Raw genomic sequence first — 24,683 nt, 5'->3', positions numbered from 1 at the left:
TTTTAGCATTGCATTGTAACCAACCGAACTGTGGGAATCTGGTCTAACCAGACAGGACAATAAACCAAAGAGGTTTCTGGGTTGTATGGACAAACCTTATTTGTAGCTGGGATTCAACCCATTAGTTAGTTTCTATCTTCACAAGATCTCCTATTGTGTTTATATGCTGAAGGTATTGACAGGATAAAATACATTTCTCAACCCTAAAGTCATCCATTCTCTTCAATGTGTCTGGATCTGACTTTGTGTTGTCTGGTCTGTATTTCTTGTACAGGTCAACATGGGGCCTTTTACTATTGTCAAGAGCATTGACCATCTCACTGAAACTCTTGCAGATATGCTATCTGCTGAGAGAAGAGGCTTCACTCTTTCCACCAAGAACATAGGTAATAATTAATGTCAAAACTTCTATAAAAGAATATATCATTATCAGAATCACTTACACAGGTTACACGGAATTCAGGGAATAATATTCAGTATGCTAATAAATCCACCATATATAATGTTATTGAGCCATTCCAATTGGAAGCTGTTGACTTTGCAGCACAGAAAAGAAGCCTTGCATTTCTCCTGATGGTTGCTTTTATTGTTAATTTCTCTCTATTTTTCTGGGTGTCCTCTGCTGTCTTTGTTGCCAGATGTGTACATAAAGTGGCAGAAGCTGTCTGAAGAGAGTTGTCGTCAGGTCTTCAAGCCATTTGCAGTCGGGTCTCTCACCGCCAGCAACAGTGGTCAGGATGAATTGCTCATCCCTGACACTGAGCTCCAGAGGATCCACACACTGGGTAGGAAACACACGCACACATACAAAATGCACATGTCCTAGAGGCCAATAAGGCGGAAAAACATACAGTATGTTCTTGCACATTCAATTTATAATTGCTATTTTTGCTACTGTTTTATAGCCAGAATATTTCATGCCTGTATATTACACATCCTTCAAGTAGTTGTAGATTAAGATATGGACCATAGTCACATTTAAATTGTATTTAATGCTATGTGTAAATGATTACCTAAAATACCTTTAATTAAGTGAATAAACTCATGTTGAAGTCAATGCATTTTTTACTGTAGAGCTCATAGAGTTTAACCAAATGTTTCCAGAATGAGGAACTGTTGTTGGAACTACAAACTATAATCAAAATTTTAAAAGATTGGCAAACATTCTGGGGACAGAACTTCAAGCAGACGGGTAAATAAAACTCCTCGTAACCGAGTGATGTGTTTTGCATTAGGCAGCTTATCAGGTGTAAAATTGGTGTTCAAAGTACAACACTGCGCAAACTAAATTGATGCTCAGCAAAATATTTTGTATCACTAAAGGCTAAAAAAAATAATTAAAAAATGTATTTTTTCTTCCTCTCTCTAACCAGGATATAAAGAACTGATGTTTATTCATACCCATTTCAGCCATCTGAGTGAGATTGTGTCTGAAGCCCAGGAGCCTCCACTGAGTCACCAAGAGAAAGTTAAAAGGTTGACTGTTGTTTGCCTGTTGTTTTCGCTTAAATCTTCAGACCATTTTAAGTCAACTCATAAACACTGATGACAAGTTTCAATAGTGTGTTTATTCACGGTATGAATATGAATAATAGGTAATCATTTCTGGAAATGATACAAGCTCCGGGTCAGCAGAAACTTTGACTCGAGGTGCAGTAAAAAAGGCCGGTACAGGCTCTGTTCTAAGAACAAATAGAATAACAATAGCTATAGTAAAGTCTATGATAGTGTGCTTCTCTTAATTTCCATGCAGTGTTTTCCAGCACTATTTTCTAGATGTCATTTTAAGGGTTTCTCTACTACACAAAGCTTTGCTACCACAACCCACCGTAGAATGTGGAGGCATTTTACTTAATGTCACATGCGAATTGTCACCACGTCTGGCTGTTCACCTACAAAATCAAAACTTTGCTCAAAATGAACACATTTTGACAAACATGTACTTTTAATGTATAATTTGGACAGATGGACAGCTCACCAAAGCTCTGTAAACAGCTTTTTTTTTCAGCAGGTGTTTATTTTTATGCTAAAGTTAAAATAAGGAATTTTTAGTATTTGTTCTCATCTCAACCAATTAAGGTGCAGGGTTTGGACAGTGGATACCAGTGGTTTGGATTTAAACTTTTCATGTTTTTACGACCTTTTAGATTGTAGACAGATAAGTAAGCTGTAATCCTTGTCTGCCTTTCCAGAAGCCTCCCAGGTCACCTGGCCTCTGCTGTCATATCCGCTACCATCCGTGATGCATCCAAAGCCCAAACCATCCCTGTGGCCGTCGAGTACACCCTTTCCTCATCACATGTGGTATAGTCTGTTGTACAGGGGGGTAATTGTTAAGTGCATGGCATTAATCAAATATATATTTTGGACATAATTAGACCAAATCCTGATCCTATGTCTGGACCAGCTAGACAGCCCATTGACAGTGGAGTGAAAAAATAAGCATATAAGGCTTACGATAACAATCTTATCACCTTGTTAGGATGGATACCTTTCAGAACTTTTTTAACGTTATGAAACATTAAGTTCTGTCTTGAAACTGAAATTCATGTTGATGACAGACATTTATTAAAAAGGAGTAATTCTTTGGAAATAGCACTTGAGTTATAGTAAAGTTCTTGCCCTTTGATAAACTCTCCAAATGCAATATGTTGCTACACAGATTTTGATCGCCTGGCCAGCAGCGCATGGCTTTTGTCCATGTCTCTTTTGGCTTCTTAGAGTCCAAGGTAAATAGTCAGAGAAGGAAAAACAAGTACAAGCATGTGTTTCTGTTTCTAGGTGGAGTATTCACAGCGTGTTACTCCTGTTTGTGCCTTTTGGAATTTCAGCTTGATGTAAGTTTGCCCAACAACACAGTAACATAAACAGCCCTGTTGGATTAATGTGTTTCTGTGATGAAGATTAAGGCAGTTAGGAAATGATGAAGAGGTGGTCTCTTATTGTGTGATCTTAATTAAGACATATTTCACTGTGTGAGCCTGTATATCTGAATCTGGAACACAGTCAGATTTAATGAATGTACATACAATGTTACTCTGTCAAAAATTAGATATCCTCAGATGGATAAATATGGTACTCACATATGTATACTTAATTCTTAAATGAATAAATGTCTCCTCTCTCTGGAATTAATTGCTGAATTTGTTTTTGTGTGTGTATGTGTTTAAGGCACAATCATACCAATAGCTGGTCCAGTGATGGTTGCAAGGTGACCTTTGCGGGTTCTGGTGTCACTTCCTGTCTATGTAACCACACCACCAACTTTGCGGTGCTCATGAATTACCTTGAGTCGAAGGTAACTTATAATGTGTTGTGATGCTGTGCACACATAGTAAATTAGACATTGCACGAATGAAAATAGATATATTGAGATAAAATTTGAATTTTTGTCAAGTTGATCATATGCGATTAGTTGTTTTTCCCTTCTTTTGACATATATCTAAGTCAAAAATCTGCTAGTGTGAAATCCAGATCAGGCTCGTGATCTTTGACCTCTAAAAATAGGATTTGTTGTACACTATATTAACCAGCAGGCGTCACTCCCAGTGTGCCTATTCTTTTGACAAATGCATTGGTAAAACTGCTAAAACCATCAAGAGCACTGAACATTTTTAATACTACATTTAAATGCATTTAGCTGTTCACAAATTCAGCTGTGAGGCATCAATTTAGTGTCTTTTAGAAGACATGAGATGATTTAAGCCTGTGATGCTTTGACAACATTCTCCCATCTTTCTCCTTTGCTCTCTCTGCATCCCACAACTACCTTTCCCCTCTGTCTCAGTGGAGTCCTGAGCAAGAGCTTATTTTGACCAAGCTGACGTTCATTGGCTCCGGCGCGTCTCTGTGTGCGCTGGTGGTGACCTTAATGTTGTTCACTGTGCTGGAGTGAGTATCTGATTTTCCTGTCCTGCTTACCTGCCACCATAGCTACCTAATTTCTTTCTCTCTGGGCCAAATTATCAAGAGTTGAATTAACATCTGCAGTATATTTGCAGATACTGATAACTAAACATGTGGCCTGTGTTGTATTTCTGTGCCAATGAGAACTGGCACTTGAGAATAAGGTATAAACACCACTGTCAGATCTTCTCATAGTTTTGATGTCTCCCATATAAAAAGAGCTGCTGTGAGTATTGACTAGAGCTAATCCAGTAATTACTGTGGTCTACATGTGAGTCTACTCTGAAGGTTTATGGCGGTATCCTGCAGCCATTAATTAACATTAGGGTCACTGAGGGATCACAGTTAGCTGGAGGAGAGCTGCCCTGACGATTTATGACTGTCCTGAAATCAGAGAGTGCAGCCATGCATTTCACACTCAAGCTGGTGGATGATGTACATGCATTTGTGTACTTAAATACACACACTTAACACACATAAAGTGGAAGTACACATGCCCATAGATGCGTGCATAATCACACCACGGAATTATGGTGATCACAGGCAGTGATGTGCTTATGAAATTTGTCTAGATAGGCTGAACCTATTCAACAGATAATGAGAGGCTCTTCAGTTCATTTACCGCTTTAAACCAGATTCATCTGTCGGCTGAGCGGAAAGCTGAAATGGAAATATGTAATGTTTTTAAAGACAGTATATGTGTTTATCACCAGAGATGGCACAATGCAAGGCTATCTTGTACATATACCTTTTAGCATAGTATTGATTAGAAACCAGAATTGAAATATATTGGAAAAGAACTTACCTTTAAGTTTAAATGGGAAAATGTTAAAATCTTAGACACATCTTACCTTCTTACCAACAATAGAAATAAATAAATGGAGTCAGGGTCAGGTCATTTAATAGCCTGAGATATTAACTGATTTTTGTCACTCTAGTGATTGACAGCTCAACCATCAGTCCAACACTGTGGTACAGAATTAAATATCTTGACATCTGGTCGATGGATTGCTGTGAAGTTCTCTTGATTTCAGCCTCGAAAGGCTGCTTGCAAAGACTTGTTTTTAAGTTTCTAGATTATATTGTTATGATGATGATTATTATTGTTATTGTTATTATTATTATGGTCACTTTGAACCATATCCCATTTTAGGATAAAATCTGTGTATTAAATTGAAGTTATTCCTTTCTCTATTCATAGCATCCCCAAATCTGACAGGACGTCTATTCATAAGAACCTGTTCATCGCTCTGATCTGCGCCCAGGTGATACTGCTCTGCAGTGGCTCAGCTATTCACAATAAGGTAAAGGCAGGAAACAAAACATCCAATTTGGTTTACTAATGCAAGAGTGTCATACCAAGACTGGAGACAAATAAAGGTAAATGACTGACGGTAAGACGGAAATTGATTTGCTGTTCATTAACAGATGCAGTATGTAGGTTTGAGTCAGACTTTGCATGAAAATTAGATTGAGTCCGAAGCTGAAAATGGGATCAACTTAACAAAAGATAAAAATGCATGTTTTTCAAAGCGAACAAGTAGATAGTAGTTATAGTAGTTTTTTTCACTAAAATAAAGTAATATCAATGAAGGTTTAAAAAATTGTTTATTAAAATAAAAAATAAAAAAATTTAACTGTTAACCCACAGCTCTGTGTTTTGATAGCTACCTTAATGAGACTTGAAATCCAAATCCATACGAGGGTTCCTAGCAAAACAAATAGTTTGGTGTCTGTTATTACGTAAGTGGCCACTAATGTCATATCCATCAGCTAGAACACATGGTTCAGTCTCTCAGTAGTCACCCAATGGCATGTAGTTGGTTTGACCCTTGGCCTTTTGACCCCAGGTCATGTCAGGGTAGGCTTCACTCCTGGGGGCAGGTGGTCGCTTGTTGAAAATTCATCACATGGATTCATATGTTTATATTTAGACTGACTGACCATTTTTCAGATTCTAACAAGGTTTTTTACACATGGTTTGGGCCAATCCAGACCTAGCCTGGAGAGCTTCAGTGTTTCACTACGGATGTTTCAATAAGATATATTGTTGTTACTTGATATATTTGGTAGTTGCAGGGATCTGCAGTCTAATATTATATTTTTTGGCCTAATTGGTTTTGAGAATTCTTTTTTATTCTCACACAATTCCATGCAATTTCTGATTTTTCATATATCTTAATCTATTGTCAGGTTAGAACAACACAATATATTTCTAGCGCAGTTTATCTAGTTCCGTTTGTGTGCACTGTATAATCTGTTACATTATGAATAGGATGTTGGGATTGAAATTTCCTTAACATAGAGTCATTTTTGCCTTTGGGATTGTAAGTGGTGTAAATAGAATATTAGTGACCACTGCCACCTCATTTATCACCCACATTAATGATCTGCCCTTCAACAATCCATAAATGACAATATATATTTACTTAACCTCTGACATTATGTGTTTGTGTGGATAAGGATACAAACCCCTCCATGTGAAATACTTCTAATCCATTCTGTGATAAGCTTCTGGCTGAATATTGTAGTGTCATATGAGTAATTTGTGGCATCTATGGATCTGATTCTTGCTGGTTTGTGGAGCCTGTATTAGTATTTCTGTGGCGCATTTCTGACATGTCTGACAAGCAAAAACCTCCTTTTAGTTACCACAACTGTTTCTGCTCAAAATTATATTATTTTTTTGGTTGCAGACATTTACCATGGTTCTCCACAAAAATGGACTTGAAAACGACCTGTAGACAGTCATATTGACATCATATCTGCAATTCACTATAGTTTTAATGTCTGTATCTGTAGCTATATCACAGACTTGAGGAGAGTACACACAACAGGTGAAGGGCAGTTTTTCCCTGTGCTCTCTCTTTCTTTCCCTATCCCACTTTCTCACTCTTTCAACAGGGGTAGAGGAAAATCACTTCATCATATGTATTGATAATTATTAAAGGCAAACTCCATGTAAACAGGGCAGACAGGACCTGTGCTACAGCAGCAGCGCTACCTATGTGGACACACACGCACGCACCAGCCAGTGAGCAGCAGCAACATTGAGCAATGCAGCCACCAGACACTCCGCAAGCATCCATGTGGCCGGCCTGTAACATTTATCTGTCTGCATGCCTGTGTTTGCATCTTGGTAGGTGGCATGTACACTTGTGGCAGCACTGCTCCATCTCTTCTTCATGGCAGCATTTACCTGGATGCTAGTGGAGGGTCTGCTGCTCTGGAGCAAGGTGGTCGCAGTCAACCTAAGCGAGGACCGACACATGAAGTATTACTATCTCATCGGCTGGGGTAAAGTGGCTTAACAGTAACCAAATCACTCTTTCGTACTTGTGCTCTGAATGTCCAGGATTTGGTGGTGAAGGCTTTAGTATATTACATACATACATACATACATACATACATACATACATACATTATACATATATATATATATATATATATATATATAAGATAGATAGATAGATCGATTGGCTAACATTAGATAGATAGGCTAACATTGTGTAGAGTGAGAGTAAGATTGTTTGTTTTTTTACATCCTCTTTTCTTTTTGACTGACAGAAATCTAATGATTTGCATTTATTTTATATACCATAGTTGTGGGAGTCATAGAATAATATTTTTATGAAAGTAACATTTTTGCCTGATGTTTGTTACCATTTTTCATCACAGTGGTCTGTTAATGTAGATCCTCTCCTTCCTCTTCCTAATTATCTACTGTATGTCTTACTAATTTGTTCCCTTCCGTTATTGTCCTCCACTGCTTTTTTTCCCCTCCTACCCTCCAGGTCTGCCGGTGTTGATAGTCACTATTACGCTGGCATCAGCCTCAGGCAAATACTCGGCCGACGGCTACTGTTGGCTCAGTGTCCAGAATGGCATTATCTGGGGCTTTGCTGGGCCTGTCATCTTCATCATTATGGTCAGAAAATTAAATCATAATCATATCATGTAGTCTTTTGGGATTTGAACGGTTACAATACAAAGTACAAGATGCATTCTGCCATTCTGATATTTTAAAAAATCAGTAGTTAAGCACAGCTGTCACTTTTTCCTAATGTTACATTTTATCTCTCACAATCTTCTACACATAGATATATCAACACATATAAATCATATCTTTTTGTTTCTCTCTGTTTTGATTTATATTTTATTTTCTCTCTCATCTTGGTGTTTCTCTTCTGTGTTCACCTCTCTGACTTTGCCTTCACCTCCGCTGATTTCTGCAGTCTTCCTTTTTTTTTTAACAGGTGAATATCATGGTACTGACCAGGGTGGTGGTCATCACCATCTCCACTGCAAAGAGAAGGTCCATCATGTTGGCCATGGGCACCAGTCCTGCGGAACAAGCCTATGAGCAAATAAGGTATAGGCCACAAGGAGGCACCATTTGTCCTCTTTTTTAAGGTTATTTTCCCAGACTACAGGCCTCAGAGCAGACAACCTGTAGTCGCTGGTCGTCAAATAAAAAGCAGCTGGAAGATTTTATATTGGAATTTTCATTTTACAACATTAAGCATCATTTCTCAAAAAAAAAAAAAAGAAATAGGATTAAATATTGAATGGATTGGATTAGTGTTTCTAAACAGGCTTCAAGCTTCAACCATTTGTTTGTGTCTTTGCATCTTTCAGTGTTGACAAGATACACCAATTATTCAGAAAGGAGTTTTCTGATGCCAGTATTGGCTTTTTTTAATTTAAAAGCTGTTATTGACCTGCCATGTCGTTTAGTTTAGGTGTATTGACAGTAGATTATTTCTGACTAAAACTGCAGAAATGCCATAGAATTCATCAAAACAGTTAATGTGTGTTAACTTTACTCTTAAATACCGACAGTGTTAAGATTTAATACATAGTATGATTGTCAGTAATAGAAGCAGAGACAGAAGTATTTCTAGTGTTATTGATATTATTGATTATTAAGATTATTAATACATTTTAGGTTGAATCTAATAAGAGAATGTTATATCAGTGTCAAATCTCATCACTCAGCAGCTTTACCCTAAGCAGCACTTTGCAGTACTGTCCTTTAAGAACATTTCATTGATCAGACCTATTTGACATTGATTTCCCAAAATGATCTCTAAAATATTTGGATGGAGGATTTTTTTATGCAAGAATATATACATATTTATTTTAAATTTTAATTAAAATTGTTTAATCATCTCAAGCTTGTTGCTGCCTTGGGTTGAATGATAACTAGAGCAATAAACAACTGCAATAGTTTGGGTTGTTGAACTATATAATGAAATAAAATTTAAAAAATGATTTTGTAAATTCTCTAGGTCAGTATGCTTCATATAAATCTAAACCATTCGTTTGCTTGTTGTATTTTTTTTCCATAAGAGGCTTGTGATTGTTGATTCGCAGTGCTTCCAGAGAATCCAAAATGTGATTTGAACAGCTTAAATAACAGCATGATTTGTATCATATACCTTTTGATAAAGTGTACCGTGGCTAAAGTGGCCTTTATTACATTGCAATTTCATGAAACAATATCTTGTTAGACATTGCAATTTTATGAAACAATATCTTGTTAGGCAAGATGCTGATGCCATTTTCTTTTGTTTCCTTTTTTTGGCACTGGTGACTGTTCATCAGTGTGCGATCCTGCTGTGTGTGATCCAGTAGATTTCTCCCAGCAGGCCTGTACATGATCCTATCAGTGAAAATCATGTTAAAGTGTATATATTTTTTTTCACTACCTCTGCCCACCGGGGCTCACAGTAGGTGCTTTATGAAGGTTTTAAAAGCAGGCCTTGAACTGTTTGGCACCCCTGGGTGGCAGCCGTCGGGAAACTCAAACACATTCCTCCGCTGAGTAAACTAGGGCTCACCGCCTGCCATGTCACACACACATGAACACACACACAGCTGGTGCGGTTTGGTGGTCACCTGAGCAGGAAGATAATTCCACTCTAAACAGAATTAAGGCAGATTTAAGGTGGGAAGTTGTCACCCCATGAGCTTTCCCAGCCACAGTGTTGTATATGGAAGAAACGGTCTGCCAAAGCCGCCCAGTTTTGTTCTAAACTAACTCAAAAGTTTAGAAACTCAGAATTAAGCACAGGATTATCAGGAAGGAAGGAGGATTTTTAGGGAATACTTTAAATAATGTTATCTGGTGAGGTGTAGGTTCTGCTCCATCTTTATGGTGAGTGCACATTGTGCTTGATTATAATTTTGTTTGCATATTTGTACAGGGCTGCAGTGAAAGCAGTGTTGGTGTTGCTGCCCATCCTCGGATTGACATGGCTTTGTGGTGTATTGGTGCCATTCTCCATTGTCATGGCCTACATCTTCATCCTCCTTAACTCCTTGCAGGTACACACATTCACAGGTGTTGATGTCGTTAACTGTTAATCTTGAAACTTGATTAAATGAACAACCTTGAAAAATTAGATTGACTCATTACAAAAAGATTAAAATAAAATAAAATATATATATATGTAATATATAACACATAGGATACAATCTGTGATCCAAATTCAAACATTAGGGTGATACAAACTGTACATACTATATTTATTTAGATAGTCAAAAATGACTGACTGGGCTTTTGAGATACAGGAATCCAAGCATGACGTGCCACTTTTATTTTGAACAACCCAACTCAAATTTTCTTTCCTAAATATTATTAAAACATATCCATCCATCTGTTGCAATAAAGTAGAAGATATGTAAGACAAAATGATTCCACAGCTAAAACTTAAACTTAAACTTAAAAAAATGTTTATAGACTTTAAACTGCTTCTTTTGTCTTCAATGAGAAACAGAAAGGTTTTCCATTATACATTGTAATTCTGCCCTTCTCTCTTGGTTAGGGTACACAGACTGTCAAGGTTTTTATTTGTCAGTGACAAGGCTGAAGCAGGGAAGGGAAAAAAGAGCCTTGGTCTGGCTTGTGTTAAGCAGGTGCTCCATTTTAACAAAGGAAGGTGATTTGAATTGTTTGTGTGATTATTTTTGCTGTATTTATTCAGAGGTCAGCATTATTGATGTTGTTTGTGGCGTATCAGCGTTGATTTCATGCTTTTACTGCTGAAATTCAACGAGTCGTTTTGTCACAAGTGCCTGTGAGCATCAGAGCCTGTGTATGAAAATGGTCACAACTTTGAGAAATATTGGGTTTCACACGGAAAAAGAGTAATACCTGTGTAGCCTCATTACCCACTGCACTGCAGTGATGAGGTAGAAGGTGAGGGGGAATCATGTAATTCTCTCACTGCAGCAGGGGCCCCATGTTATTCAGCTTCCCCAGCATGTCCAGATCCACCGCTGCGATTTGTAGTCTTCTTTTAATCTGCTGTATCTTTAATTGAGCTGTATATTTAACAAGAAAATCAATAGAGGTTTTAGCTGCAGTCTGATCATTAAGCAAGCTGTTCGGTGTTTCCACCTCATATCTAATTAGATTTTTTTCAGTGTCGACAGTAATTAATATGGAAGGTTTTTCTTGGCTCTTTTTATACGACACCACACTTCACATGTTAACACTTCCTATGGATTTCTATTCTGTTTCATGCCTTCGTCAGTATGTCTTTCGATGTTTACTCAGCTGTCCTCCTGTCTTTCAGCAGTCTTTGTTTGTCTATCTGCCTCCCTCTCTTGGTCTGTTACCTGTCAGTTAACCTATATTTCTGCTAGGGTTGGGTAATCCATTAATGTTATATTATCGTGATATGAGACTATATATTGTCTGAGATTTTGGATATCATCATATCACAATATGACATGTAGTAAATGTCTTATTTCCTTGGTTTTAAAGGCCGCACAACAATAAAATTGATGTCATTTTCCAAAATTTTATTCAGTTAAAAAAAACTAAAAACTAATTGTGTGAAGATTTTGTGAATGTACCAACAGTCATCCATCAGTATTATTGTCATATTGATATGGAGGTATTTAGTTAAAATCTTTCTATATTTGTTTTTGTCACCCAGTCCTAGCATCTATCAAGTGCTTTTGAGGAGATTTCAAAATCTTGAGATACATATTGTGTATTCTTTTTAAGGCCATATTGCCCAGTCCTATTTAAACCAATCAATCGACAACCCGATTAAAATAAATAAATTAATAAAATACCAACACCTTGCCATGTGCTACCCCTTGTACATTCAACCCTCACTGCTTGTTCCATCCGTTGATCATGAATGCTGCACAGGACAAGGAAATTCCATTAAGTTCCTTATATCAATAGAATAACCTAGACAATTCAACATGTGCTTTATATGCGTTTCTGTTTATGTGTGTTGATGGGGTTTCTGGGAAGCTTTACAATGTCCCTGGTGATATCCAGCGGTGCTGGCATAATAGAGCTACATAGTGTGTCTTTGATAAGACTCAACAGGTCAAGACACAACAACAACCCAACCAGGCTCCAAGCTGCTCTAATGTCACACTCTGTTGACCCCACTGCTCTGTGGTCTGCATGGGGTATAGTTTGTAAAGCTCAAAATCCTGTGTGTTTGGGAGAATTGTCCACTCAGTCAAATACTTTTAATCTTTGTATTGACAATACCAAAAATGTATAACATTGAAAACTGTCAATCGATTAAGATATTTAATCCTGATTAATTGCGTGATTGTCCATAGTTTACTTGTGATTAATCACAAAGTAATCACACATTTTTTATCTGTTCTAAACGTGACTTATTAGAGGGATATAAAAGTTTGTAATACTCTTATCAACATGGGAGTTGACTAATATGCTTGCTTTATGCAAATGTATGTTTATCATTATTGAAACAATCCAAAACAATGACAAATACTGTCCACAATATTCTCCAGAATAACCTCAAAGGCACTGTATGCTCAAAAAGATGCTGAAAGCATAACATGGCAAACTCAGACCCAACAAGCAACAACAGATGGGCATATTGACCTGAATGTAACATTCCTTAGTAATACTAACATGATGTAGTGTCCAACTTTACACTTTTAAAGGTTAACTAAACAATGTCAATGAGCTTGCAAGCTGGAGCGACCCATTTAGCTATCTCCATCGAAAGCTTGTTACATGTAGAGTTGTCCTGGTGTCTTCGTTGCAAACTATTCACCATGGTCTGCCATTGGTGATGGGGAGCACGGCTCTCTGCAACAGCTGTGTGCTTGGCCAGCAAGTGGTATTTGAGACCCAAAGTTCTCCAGAAAACAGTAAATGCAGATAACTTTGTTCTTGTGAAGAGAGCCGTCCAGCAGGGCTTTCAAGCTGAACTCACCATTCTTTTTTTTATCCATTACTGCTCAAAGAGGTTTGTTTCTGCTTGCCATCCAGAATGTTACTGCTGCATCGCTTCCTGATTGACCAAACTATGGAGCGGGCCGAGAGTCACAATATGCATGCATTAATCGAGCATCAAAAATGTAAGGGGAGTTGACACATTATTATTGTGTTAAGTTTAACAGTCGTAATAAAATGATAAAATACCAATACTACTAGTTCTTGTAGTAGTGATCTTTTCTTTGCCTGTTAGCTATGATAGGGACATAATAGCTTCTAATTAAATGAGTGAAGATGTTTTCCAATGAAAAGATCTATCAGACACCTGCGATAGCAGCCAATTTTGTTCAACAGATATCACACCTAAAAGTGTTGGATCTGTGTTGTCTGGTCAGTCATTTCACCACTATCGTCCAGACTGAAACATTCTGACCAGCAGGTCAAACATTTGTATTGAGTGAAAAAAAATAGCTTGATGAATTGACAGGAAATTTTCGACAAATATTCATGGCTTCTAGAGAATACATTTTAATGACTTTTGCTTTAGCAACACTAGCAGGTGGACTTGTCCGGTTGAGATTGAAATGTCTCAACAACTCATGACCAGTTATCTGCAAGAATAATGCAAATTCCCATCAGCCTCAGTTGTACTTTGTGGTTAGTGCTGATAGGTAAATGGTGGTTTGGCAACACGCTAAGCTTTGGTGGTTTACATGGTACATAATATGTTAATTAGACAATAGACGATTGTTGTCCTGTAGTAGACACTTTTGTCCTCCTCAATGGCATTAATACCTTTGGGAGGGAGAGCAGAGTTGTACATGGTCTCAACATAATGGTTTCTTATAAAGATGATGAAATGTGTGAAACCTTAACAATACTGTGTGCCAAATCTGAGTAGGTAGGCAGGAGATAAAAATAAAACACAGAACGAAAAAAAGGTCAAGTTTTTTAGGAAATCGTTTTTTATTTGCAGCTGTTGTATTTTCAATGGAGCCAGCCAAAGCAACATAAAGCTTAAGCGGCAAGCCTTTACTGTTAAATCAATAAAGCAGATAATGTTGACAAGCCTTTTTCATTGCGCTCCCTCCCTGCTCCTCCTCTTTCCCCTGAATCCTGACAACACTGTCTGAAGTGCCTCTACAGTTGCTGTTATTTCTCTCGATAGAGAGCTGAGCAACCCATTATAAGCTGTAGAACTGGCATAAATGCATCTCTGTTGCACTTTTGATTTTCACTTGTTTCACTAACTGATGGCAGATGATGTTCTGTTTGAGTGATAGTAACATCTAGGATATAGTTGCATCTGTTACAATTAACCTACACTTAATCACTGACGTCTGGAAGTTGTTCAAAGAAAACATGAAGAAATCAAAGGAACTTCTTTGCTTTTTTTCTTAACTGGTCTACAACTCATTTTGAAAGCACCTTATTTGCATTTGTAGTTTATGCAGCAAAAGAGACATGTTATTTTAATGTATCAGGATTTTCATCAATCTCAGTTTTGATCATTGGTGTAAAATTAGAAAGTGATGAATAATTGATGTTGTCAACAAATCATGAATCCTTAAAATTCAGGTGGTTTTAAGATACTTCAAAAGCTTAAAAAAATTAATTAATTCAACCAAACACAAAATTCAATTTATTGTGATTGCATTGGATAGCATCGAGGTGAATACTGAGTTTTGACCGGACATTCTGTTCCCCTAAGTTGATTCTAACTTCCTACTCTGAGCCAGTAGTTTTTATGAACATCTTCACCATAAATACAGGCATGCCTCATCTGCTTCCTTATCAAGCTAGAGATAAATAGCATTGTGTGTGTGTGTGTGTGTGTGTGTGTGTGTGTGTGTAAAGAGAGAGAGAGAGAGAAGGGGGCGGGGGACCTTTGTGTAGCCCATAAATCGCTCCATCCTTCGTCATCCAATCTCTGGGCAATGTCATTCAAAACCCCCTCACTATCCATTACCTGGGAATAATAGGCTCCTGGCCATGCAGTGTCCATCTTATTATTAGCCCATAACTTTAAACTATCAATAACTTTGAGCTGCAAAGGGAGGCAGTGGGGAAAGAGAAAAGGGGAGAGGGAGAAAACAAAGTAGAGGGGTGAAGGAAGTTAGGGAGTCAGAAAGAAAATGTTAGGCTACGACAGTCTACTGCAAGTTGATCAGAGTGCAAGTGAGTCCCTGTGGTTTGTTTGAGGAACTTTACAGGCAAGATTTCTGTCAAGGAGGTATACTTTTATTTCTGTTATGTTTGTTTGATGCCTGTGGAGGGCAACCCTATGCTTTGTCATTGCAGTGTGGATATATAGAGATATCAATGAGAAAAATGTATTTGAGCCATTTTATTCATATTGCATTAAGGTCTTTTATAGTATATACATAAGTCGAATGTGGGGACTCAAATAAGGCACCAATTTACATCTGACCATCCAACCAATTATGCAAAGAACACTTGACTGGAAAAGTATCCTTTTATCTGAGGCATAGTTTAAATTCAAATTTAATATTCTTTCCATTGAAGAAAAGTCAGCACTGACTCACTTACATAAACACATACTATTGCACTCATATTCTTGCTAGTAGAGCACGTTATCAGAGTGTGTCCACGATATAGATATAACCAATAGAGTGTTGCTCAGCTTATTGATTTTTCTCATATGGGAGATTTGTTGTGGGAGTAAGCAATGCTTTTACAGCACCAGAAGTGATTGTTTAGGAAGAGGTGATTTTTCTTTTTTGTTGCTCAGTTACAATAAAATTGTTCTTATACTTCTGGAATATAAATGATTTTTCAACATTTTCCTTAATGCTTTCACTTGTGCTATGTTCTATCAGTCTGATAGAAATTACTGTTAAAATAAAATTATTTGTTTCCACATAGTTGGTTTTAATATGCCTCTAATTGCTGCACTTAGATTTGATTTTTACTAATGTTAGTGACATATTTGAATATGCTGACACACTTACATTTTTAGGAGCAGTCTTCATTCCAAATTATTTTCATGTAAGAACAAGTCAGTAATCTGTAAATGTTTCACAAATCAGATGTAGGATTTTATTTACTTGGTTTTTGCAAAGAGAGCAAAAAATAACAATACATCTTCAAATGCGATTGATTATTTTTATGAGTAGCTCTTATTTAGGTATTTAGGCCGTAACAGGTGGTAGGCGATATTGCAAACTTTCCTATACACTATAAGTGGGAGAGAGTGTGCCCTTAATATTACCTTGAGTCAACCTGCAGTTTTGAGTCTCTTGTAAAAGCTGGAGTAAAGCCATCTCCATACCTGTTGTTGAACTAGAAAACTAAATGAATCGCTGTGGACCCATTGTGGGGTCTCTGTTTTGCCTAACTATGTCACTTATTAATCAGGTGTGATTTGCTGTTGTCTTGTATCAGTGTGTATCCTAAAACACTGGTGCATCAAAAAAATTTCCTCTACAAATGATCATTTCTAGTATTCTAACCCCATTCTGTCCAATACAGAATAAGAGAGCAGCCAATGTTAAATTGACCAGGTAGTAATAAACTGCCAGCAGTTTGTAGAGCAAAAGCAGAGAATAAACCAGTGGATTAAAAGAGTTTTTGGCTGGGTTATGCTGAGTAGAAGCCAGAAGCCTCCAAGTGGTGATGGTGGGCTTTGTGTGTCTGTGTCTGTGTGTTCCTGTGCTCCTAATCTTGTGCAGACCAGCTCGAATTGTTTATGTATTGCCCTCAAAGATATTGTAAATGCATGTGTGCATGTCTGTACAGTGTGTGTGTAACCACTTGTCACCATTACCCTCACCCCACACAGACCGAGGAGTTAGTAGTTATTTTAATTTCTCATTTGGCAGAAGAAACAAAAACAGCAGAACTTGGATCCAGTTTTCCTAGTCAGTCCACTAATTTGGACCTACACAACTGGCCCATTCATAGCCACATTTTTCCTTTCCCACTTCCTCTCGATTTCTTTTTTTCCTGCTGTGCCTTGTTGTTACTGATACTGATACTGTCTAAATGAGCTGCAGTAGATGAAACTTACCCAATATTTAGTGTTTTTTAATGTGATGTATTTCATGCTCATGAATTAAAAGGGGTTCCCCCACAATGTCATTGCTGACAGGGAGGACAAGGCAGTTAGACTACATTTAGACCATCATGGACGTGATACACCGAGACACAGCAAATTTATTTTTTAGGAATTATTTTATGGTAAGCTGCTGATAAAACAGGGTAACCCAACACATTGAGAGGGAGAGTATGCCAGCAAGCAAGAGATTAAACAGAAAAATAAAACAAACGACAGATATAACAAAAAGAATCATGATCATTAGAAGGTCTCAATATGAATGATACCTAATATCAAAATCTTGAGAAAAAAAGATTTTTGATTTTTTTCTTAGATGTTCAGAAGACTTTTAAAGGCGAGACTTTTGATGTAAAAATCCACTAGAATTTTTGTACACTGGTAATTTGGGGTGTATTCTGTTGATTACAGTAAGTGAAGTTATCTCAGGAAGAGAAAAGCTTAGTTTTTGGCACAACCTTGCTTGTACACCCAGTCCTTTGCCGTCTACTCACACACTGCACAGGCATGTATACACATATATGGACATAAGCAGGAGCAAGCACACGCATGGCAAACCTCTCACTGACCAGATTATGGAGGAAAATGTTTTTTATTTTTGATTGTTCCAGAAAGCAGGCTCTATAATCCCTTGAACAACTAGGATCCCTCTATGCGGAGTGGTGTTCACTGGATTAAAAGTAAATCTGGACACTGTGTTGTAGTCTGAGGGATATTTTTACAGAAAGTAAAGACGTGTTATAGCTGGGTGACTATTACCCTGAAAAACTCATTAGAAGGACATAGAAAGGATTATTAATCCTCTGCAATTGAAATTAATTTGATAAACTGCCTTATATACTCACACTACAACTATTTTTGACACTAATAATGACTGTTTGAATGCTTAGATATCAAACATTTTAAATACAGGACTTGAACTAAATTTACTTACAATTAATGTTTCTCATACATACAGATTTTATTTCACAGTAATTGTCTCCTTAAATTACGCACAAAGTAATTACACACTGTAAAATTCACAGTAAAATAAGATTATTACAAATAAGGTTTAAGACATCACAAAGATGCTCAAGTATTTGCTTATGGAAATAAAAAAAACATTGCAATGGTGATGAAAACTTTTAAGTTAATGTAGTCATAGGTAAAATCATGGAGATTTATTTATAAATCCATATTTTAATTAGTGTCTTGGATAATTATGAGGTGGGGTTGAAAAACAAACAAATAAATGCACGACATGATTGTTTGCATTCCCATTGCCTGAGAAAATAACTTTCCCTTTGAAAAAGAGTCCACTGTTTGCATTGCATCCTCAATTACCAACTGCGGCATTAAAACAATATTCAAACGGGATACCAAGGTCAGCTCTGACTCCCACCACGCTTCTCTGAGATGGCACTTATAATGAGGATGTAGCACAGCTTTTTTAAGTAGTGTATTTATAGTGTGTTTTGTCTCAACTTGTACTTATTTTTCCCTTTCGTCTTTTCATCTTTTGCTGTATTTTTTTATTTATTTTCTTTAAGTTTGAACAACAGTAACATTAGAGCTCTGATGCACTTTTCATAACAATGTATGTTTCACCTACTTGAAGCGAGACATTTTTACAGACAGAGGCTTAATTCAACATCAAGGTTTTTATATGGAAAAGCCCTTGTAAAAATGGCCACCTAAGTACCCTTGAAATTAATTGAAAAGGAGTCGGTGAAAGAAGCTGTTAGAAAGTCAACCTATATTCTCTTCTACTGTCTATTGTCTGGGAGTGAAGACACGGACACCTATAAGTGAGCTAAGAGCGGCAGTAATTCAGATGAGGAAAGACTGATTTTTGATGGTGGAGGGATCAGTTTTTAAAGACTGGCCTGGAAAAATAAAGCAGTGGGAATAATAGGCTTCCTGTCAAAAGAAGCAAAAGAATTCCTGTCATTGCTCAAGCCAGCACCCTTAAGACCTCTCCTTGTGTTAAACTTGCTGGCATTTATTTGTCTAAGAATTACCTGCCAGCTCAATTTGGTAATAGCCTGTGTCATAAGAAAGCAAACCAACCCCTTTACCCCTGCCCTACCATACCTGTGTGTGTGTGTGTGTGTGTGTGTGTGTGTGTGTGTGTGTGTGTGTGTGTGTGTGTGTGTTGGTGTATGTGTGTGAGAGAGAGAGAGCATCAAAGAAGGAGATAGAGGGAGTGTGTGAACATTCATTTAACTACTTTTTGCACATTTGTTTATATTTTTATTTGTACTGTGATGCATTCATGCATATACAGTATGTATGGTTTTATGTTTATGTGTGTGTGTATGCATGTAAATTGACATCTTATCCCCCCCAACACACACACACACACACACACACACACACACACACTAACGCACAAACACACAGCTGACAGTGTCAGCAACAACTCTGACACCCCAAATTACCCACGTTGAAACAATGAGTGTTCTATTTATGAGTTCACTGCCTTGCCTTTTGTGTTGGCTGACACAACTTCCCTTGTGCTCACATGGTCACGCACACATATCATTGATGACTGGTAGTGACTTGGTTAGGGATAGTCCTGGTTTCCCTTATCCTGCCACATTGCAGCAGATCTGTAGATTTCCCCTTCTTTGATGTATACTTTGTGGGTAATTAGTGAGAACTGGGTCAGCACAGGGCAAATAAGCAAAACCCTGTTGTTCTTCTTGTGGGTGGGTGGCATGGAGGTGGTTGGATGGGCTGGAAGAGAGGGGGTGAGGGTGCTGTTAGGTTAAAAGGCTGTCAAATGTCAGTTCCAGTTTACATGTGAGCCATTTTCTTTTTGTTGCATTAGCGTTAAAACAAATAAACCCTGCTGTCGCACTTGTCTTTTTAAATAATTTCAATACATGAGAAATGTGATTGTGTACAGTTGCTTCTCTATCAAGTTGGAAGGTTAATAGTTAATTGTCGGACATTGACTTTATAAAATGTGGGAGGCAATGTTGTTAAACTAAATCTGTGCTTTCCATGGGCCATTCTTTCAGCAAGTAAAAGCAGCCGTATTGATCCCCATGAAGTGAAAATCTACTGTTCTAAAAATCTCATATTATTTAGGTCTATGTTTTAATCGCCAGATCCTACTGCTGTTCAAAATTAAATTGGTATTAGAAGGTTAATAGAAAATACAATTGAAACAAATGACTATTCAGTGAATTTGGAATTTTAACTTGGCTTTACCTTTATTTAGGCTTGTTCAGCTAGTCACTACATCAGTTGTATCTACAATAATGTTGCATATTTAATGAGAAAGAAAAGCACTTGTGTTTCTGTACATTTATAAATCATAATGTCTGACATTGTCAAGGAATGTCTAACAATTTCATATAACAAACAAAGCTGGCATAACAATTAAAAGGTAGCATGTTGGAGCAGTTACATGGGGCAAGATGTAAAAGATATCCTTTGTTGAAAGTCAGGAGCATCAAGCATAAATTAATCAAGAAAATAGTGTAATAGTTCAATTCTGAGTATGTCATGACTGAACGCAATCATGATGTGTTGAGTGATGATTTCTGAAACACACACATCCATTCACATGTCATTTATAATTAACGTTTTTTTAAAAACGCAATAAACCGTCATTTTACTAGTCAAACAAAATACAATTTTTGTCAGTAACATGACAGGGCCGCTTTAAAACTCTGATTTACTGCACTAGTGTTATACTATAATCAAGACAACTAACTGTAAACATGGGCAGGTCATTAGGAGACCATTTAGCACCATGTAAATCCCATGCACACTTGATTTATGTGCAGTGTGTGGAGGTGTCTGGGGAGCAGGGCGGCTACCTGTATATTTAACTACCATTACAGCATTGTGTGAAAGTAAACAAAACAGTGGCAATGGGAGCTAGGGAACAACAGCTTTGGCAGCAGGACTCTGATTGGGATGTTGATGTTGATGTTGATCATCCCCACTGGCCTTTTGCCCTTCCTGCTGTGGCCCCGGCTTGTCCCCGACAGATACCCCAGGTCATTTCCTATGCGTGTCAATGCACACAGATATACACTCTTACCACTGAGTGTTTACAGCCACATGCTGATTCCTATTAATCTGCTTCTTGTCGGGACAGGGTGGAGGGAGGGTCGTGGTGGGTTTGTGTTGGACTGGGAGGCCGCTGAAGGTGGGTAAAACATTCACACACACAACCTGAAAGCCCTGTCTGACAGATTGCACCAAGCCTGGACTTCTTTTTACACTGAGCAGATGTGGTCTCCCACTTGTTTTCCTTGGTAATTATCCTTCATTAAGTGAAAGCATGTGCCAATCAAACAGCTTGGGAGAGAGCAGGACCTGGGCTAGGGCAAAGAGAGAGAGAGAGGGAGGGAGGCAGAGAGACCTACAGCCTCATCTCCATCGTTTTTTAAAGCGCAGTGTCATTTCAGAGTCATTACTAGATTAAAGGCAGGCCTTGCTGTGGTGCAAGTGAGCTGCAGCTGCTGCAGTGCTGGCATTATTATGGCTCATTTGACTTTGTAGTGGCTACAAATTTGATGATTATCACATTTAACACAACTGCCATGTTCAATTTTAGCTTACTGCCATGTAGAACTCAATCTTAAAAGGTTTTTCACTGTCATTTGCTACATTATCATATAATTTATTTTATGGCAAATTGTGAGGTATTAAGAAATAATGAATAGATTGTCTTATCAACAGTATCACACTTAATTGGTACATAAAAGTTTCTACTTGTCTTCTTTTGCATGTTATCAAATGACTTCCTGTAATTAAAAGTGCTGCATCAGTCGCTGTTTTAGATGGAGATGAAGTCAAGTCTTCATCTCCATACAATCTTTATCCACTTTCGGCTTACTGTTTTTCAGTCCATCTATCTATCATTTAAGAAGTTTTGGTTTGCTGGTTAAAACACTTTGGTTATCTAAACCAGAAGCAACTACTCTCTGCTCACAAAGGCCAATTAGATTATGATGTCAAGCGTAACATGATGGAGAAGTCAAAAACAGTGACTTGTTCTTTTTCTTGTGCATTTACAAAAAATGTAACAATCTTTGAATTGGAAAGATTGTTAAGAATAGGATTGCAATGTTGCTATATGTTTGCTCAGTTTTAGTTGGGAGGTAGAAATTATTTACCAAAACATGATTATAGTATCATGACTTATTTCTAAGAGTCCTTTTGCCCTCTCCCCTTTGCATAAAACCTAATGCAGCTTTAAGTTCACATTATTTCTCTTACACAGTACATTCTCTATCCTATATGTGAATGTAATCCTACTTGTGAACTGTGACTGACAATATGTGGAAAAAACTTGAAACTGAAAAATGTCCTAATTCCTAAAAAGATTTATATGCAAACTCTGCCAGGTGAGAATTACCAATGTTAGCTTTCACAATAGAAAATGATAAATGGAAATATTTCTTTTTTTCTAAATTCATGTGTGCCACCGTGCAATTCAGACAGTGAAAAAAACACAACTGATCCACACAACAAAATGGGGCTGGGAGAAAAGAGACAAGTCTCCTCTAAAAAAATAAAAAAGAGAGAAAAAGCAAAAAAAAAACGAAGATATATGAAGTCTTCATGTCAATGAACTACCATTCATTTTCACTTTGAAGTCCTGCGAACCGTAGTGAAGTGTGATTGCATTTGACAGTTGCCGAGTCTGCCGGTTTATCATGATGGATACACCCTGCCACCATGGTGGTGCTGTAGCACGTGCACACTTTTATGTACGCACACACAAGTACATGGATACAGAGACGCACAGAAGTGGGTTTATCAGACATGAACATGAACACAGACAGAAACTACACATATGACTTAAATGTTACACTCACACACACTCACAGAGACAAGGTTATTTCAAATCCTTTTTCAGATTGTACATTTTTGGAAATGTGAAACGTTTTTTTGATCTAATGCATTGCACTACATTTTGATATATATATATATATATATATATATATATATATATATATAAATATACATATATATATATATATATATATATATATATATATAAATTTAGACTGTTTCCATTCATTTTAATCCTAAGAGCCTTTTCCATTTCACCCGTAGCTCATTATGCAGAAAAAAAAATACTGTAGTGTTAATTCTGCCTTAAGAAGTTTTCAGGGTGAAACTTATGTTTGAGTTGTATTTTGATTTTTTTAAAGTTATTTTGCAGTTATCTATAAAAACAAATCCCTTTGTGATAGGTACACACCTAATTAAAAAATATTGCGGTTCACATTTAGAACAAATTTATAACATGTAAAAGTGCATAATTTTTTCACATCAAAATATGGTATCTATTGTCATTTAGATTGCTAACAAATACAAGTTCATGGATACAACACAATGACGCATCTTGACACCCATCCATTGACAATTCAAACCACAAAATAAGTGAAAGATTCTCTTCTTTTTGTGTCTTTTGTTATTATGCTCTCTCTCTCTCTCTCTCTCTCTCTCTCTCTCTCTCTCTCTCTCTCTCTCATGCCTTTATGGACATACATCTCTCACACCCACCTACACACTTTTGATCTTGACACATGTCATTAACCTCAGCTCGGCTCACCTCAGCTGGCAAACAGGAGAGCAAAAGCATCCCATAATGGTAACTGGAGCAATCTTTTTTCCTATTTTCTACCCAAAAGCAACTTGTTCAGACTTTGCATATTGCATCCATTTGTCACTGTTAGTCAAGGGCACTGCAACAGTCTTGTCAGCGGTGCAATTTTGGTTATTCTGTTCCAATGTTACTGTGTATGCGGCCTAAGGTGTGTGTGTGTGTGTGTGTGTGTGTGTGTGTGTGTGTGTGTGTGTGTGTGTGTATGTGTCATCTGCCAGGTTATTTTAAATTTGTTTTCATGCCTATGAATGTATGCATATGAATACTGGACACATTGCACATCTGCTCAAAAGAATATGCCAAGGTTAAACATACCATTGTTCCCTGAGCAAAACACACACTCTTAATGCAAAAAACATTGTTCGGCATATTTGTTTCCACAGGTTAGGCACAAGCTGAGGCTCTGTTGGTGTACAGGTAGTGCATGGGAAAACTTCTCACCCACCATCACAGAAACCTGAGTTTGATTCCTGGAAACGTTACCTTTGTCTGGGTTCTGCATTCTTAAGACCAAAATTAGTTTGCAGGAAGACAGTGAAGGTGCCTGTGCTAGAGTTGGTATCTTTCGGGAGATATTCTGTGTTATTGTGCCAGTGAAGCTTCTCACTGCCTGGTGAAAACCACAGTTACCATTTGTCACAAAGGTAATGCATGTCTGTCTACAGCCTACAGCCAGTACTGTTAGCAGTGTGCAAGTTGCTGTTTATCTGTAGAAAACTTAAAATTCAGGTCAGAACTCTTATTTCATTTGTCCTTGTCCCCTCAACTATCTCTTTGTCAGTTTTGACAGTTTTGATGCCACTTGGACGTTGCTTCAGCAACCTGCAGCTACCTTTTACTGGCAGTGTGCA

The 24,683-nt window shown here is 37.4% G+C and overlaps 1 protein-coding gene across 5 annotated transcripts in view; it reads left to right on the top strand.

Annotated features, from left to right (window-relative positions):
- LOC115591846 (adhesion G-protein coupled receptor D2) overlaps window positions 1–24,683 on the top strand; it is a 90,949-nt gene that overhangs the window by 7,158 nt on the left and 59,108 nt on the right. For 3 of the 5 annotated variants that reach the window (XM_030434209.1, XM_030434208.1, XM_030434211.1), the window contains exons 9-20: window positions 275–386; window positions 639–785; window positions 1,374–1,476; window positions 2,193–2,304; window positions 2,782–2,837; window positions 3,172–3,298; window positions 3,788–3,891; window positions 5,108–5,210; window positions 7,050–7,203; window positions 7,701–7,834; window positions 8,163–8,278; window positions 10,116–10,236. In XM_030434209.1, the coding sequence (XP_030290069.1) occupies window positions 275–386; window positions 639–785; window positions 1,374–1,476; window positions 2,193–2,304; window positions 2,782–2,837; window positions 3,172–3,298; window positions 3,788–3,891; window positions 5,108–5,210; window positions 7,050–7,203; window positions 7,701–7,834; window positions 8,163–8,278; window positions 10,116–10,236 (1,389 nt within the window). Of the gene's footprint in view, window positions 1–274; window positions 387–638; window positions 786–1,373; window positions 1,477–2,192; window positions 2,305–2,781; window positions 2,838–3,171; window positions 3,299–3,787; window positions 3,892–5,107; window positions 5,211–7,049; window positions 7,204–7,700; window positions 7,835–8,162; window positions 8,279–10,115; window positions 10,237–10,736; window positions 10,843–24,683 lie in introns of those variants that run through there. The other 2 variants (XM_030434212.1, XM_030434210.1) reach the window with 2 other exon arrangements.

This window comes from Sparus aurata, chromosome 11 (genome assembly GCF_900880675.1).
Source record: "Sparus aurata chromosome 11, fSpaAur1.1, whole genome shotgun sequence".
NCBI lineage: Eukaryota > Metazoa > Chordata > Actinopteri > Spariformes > Sparidae > Sparus > Sparus aurata.
The sequence above is the reverse complement of the archived record's forward strand: the minus strand, read 5'-3'. Positions and strand labels throughout refer to the sequence as shown.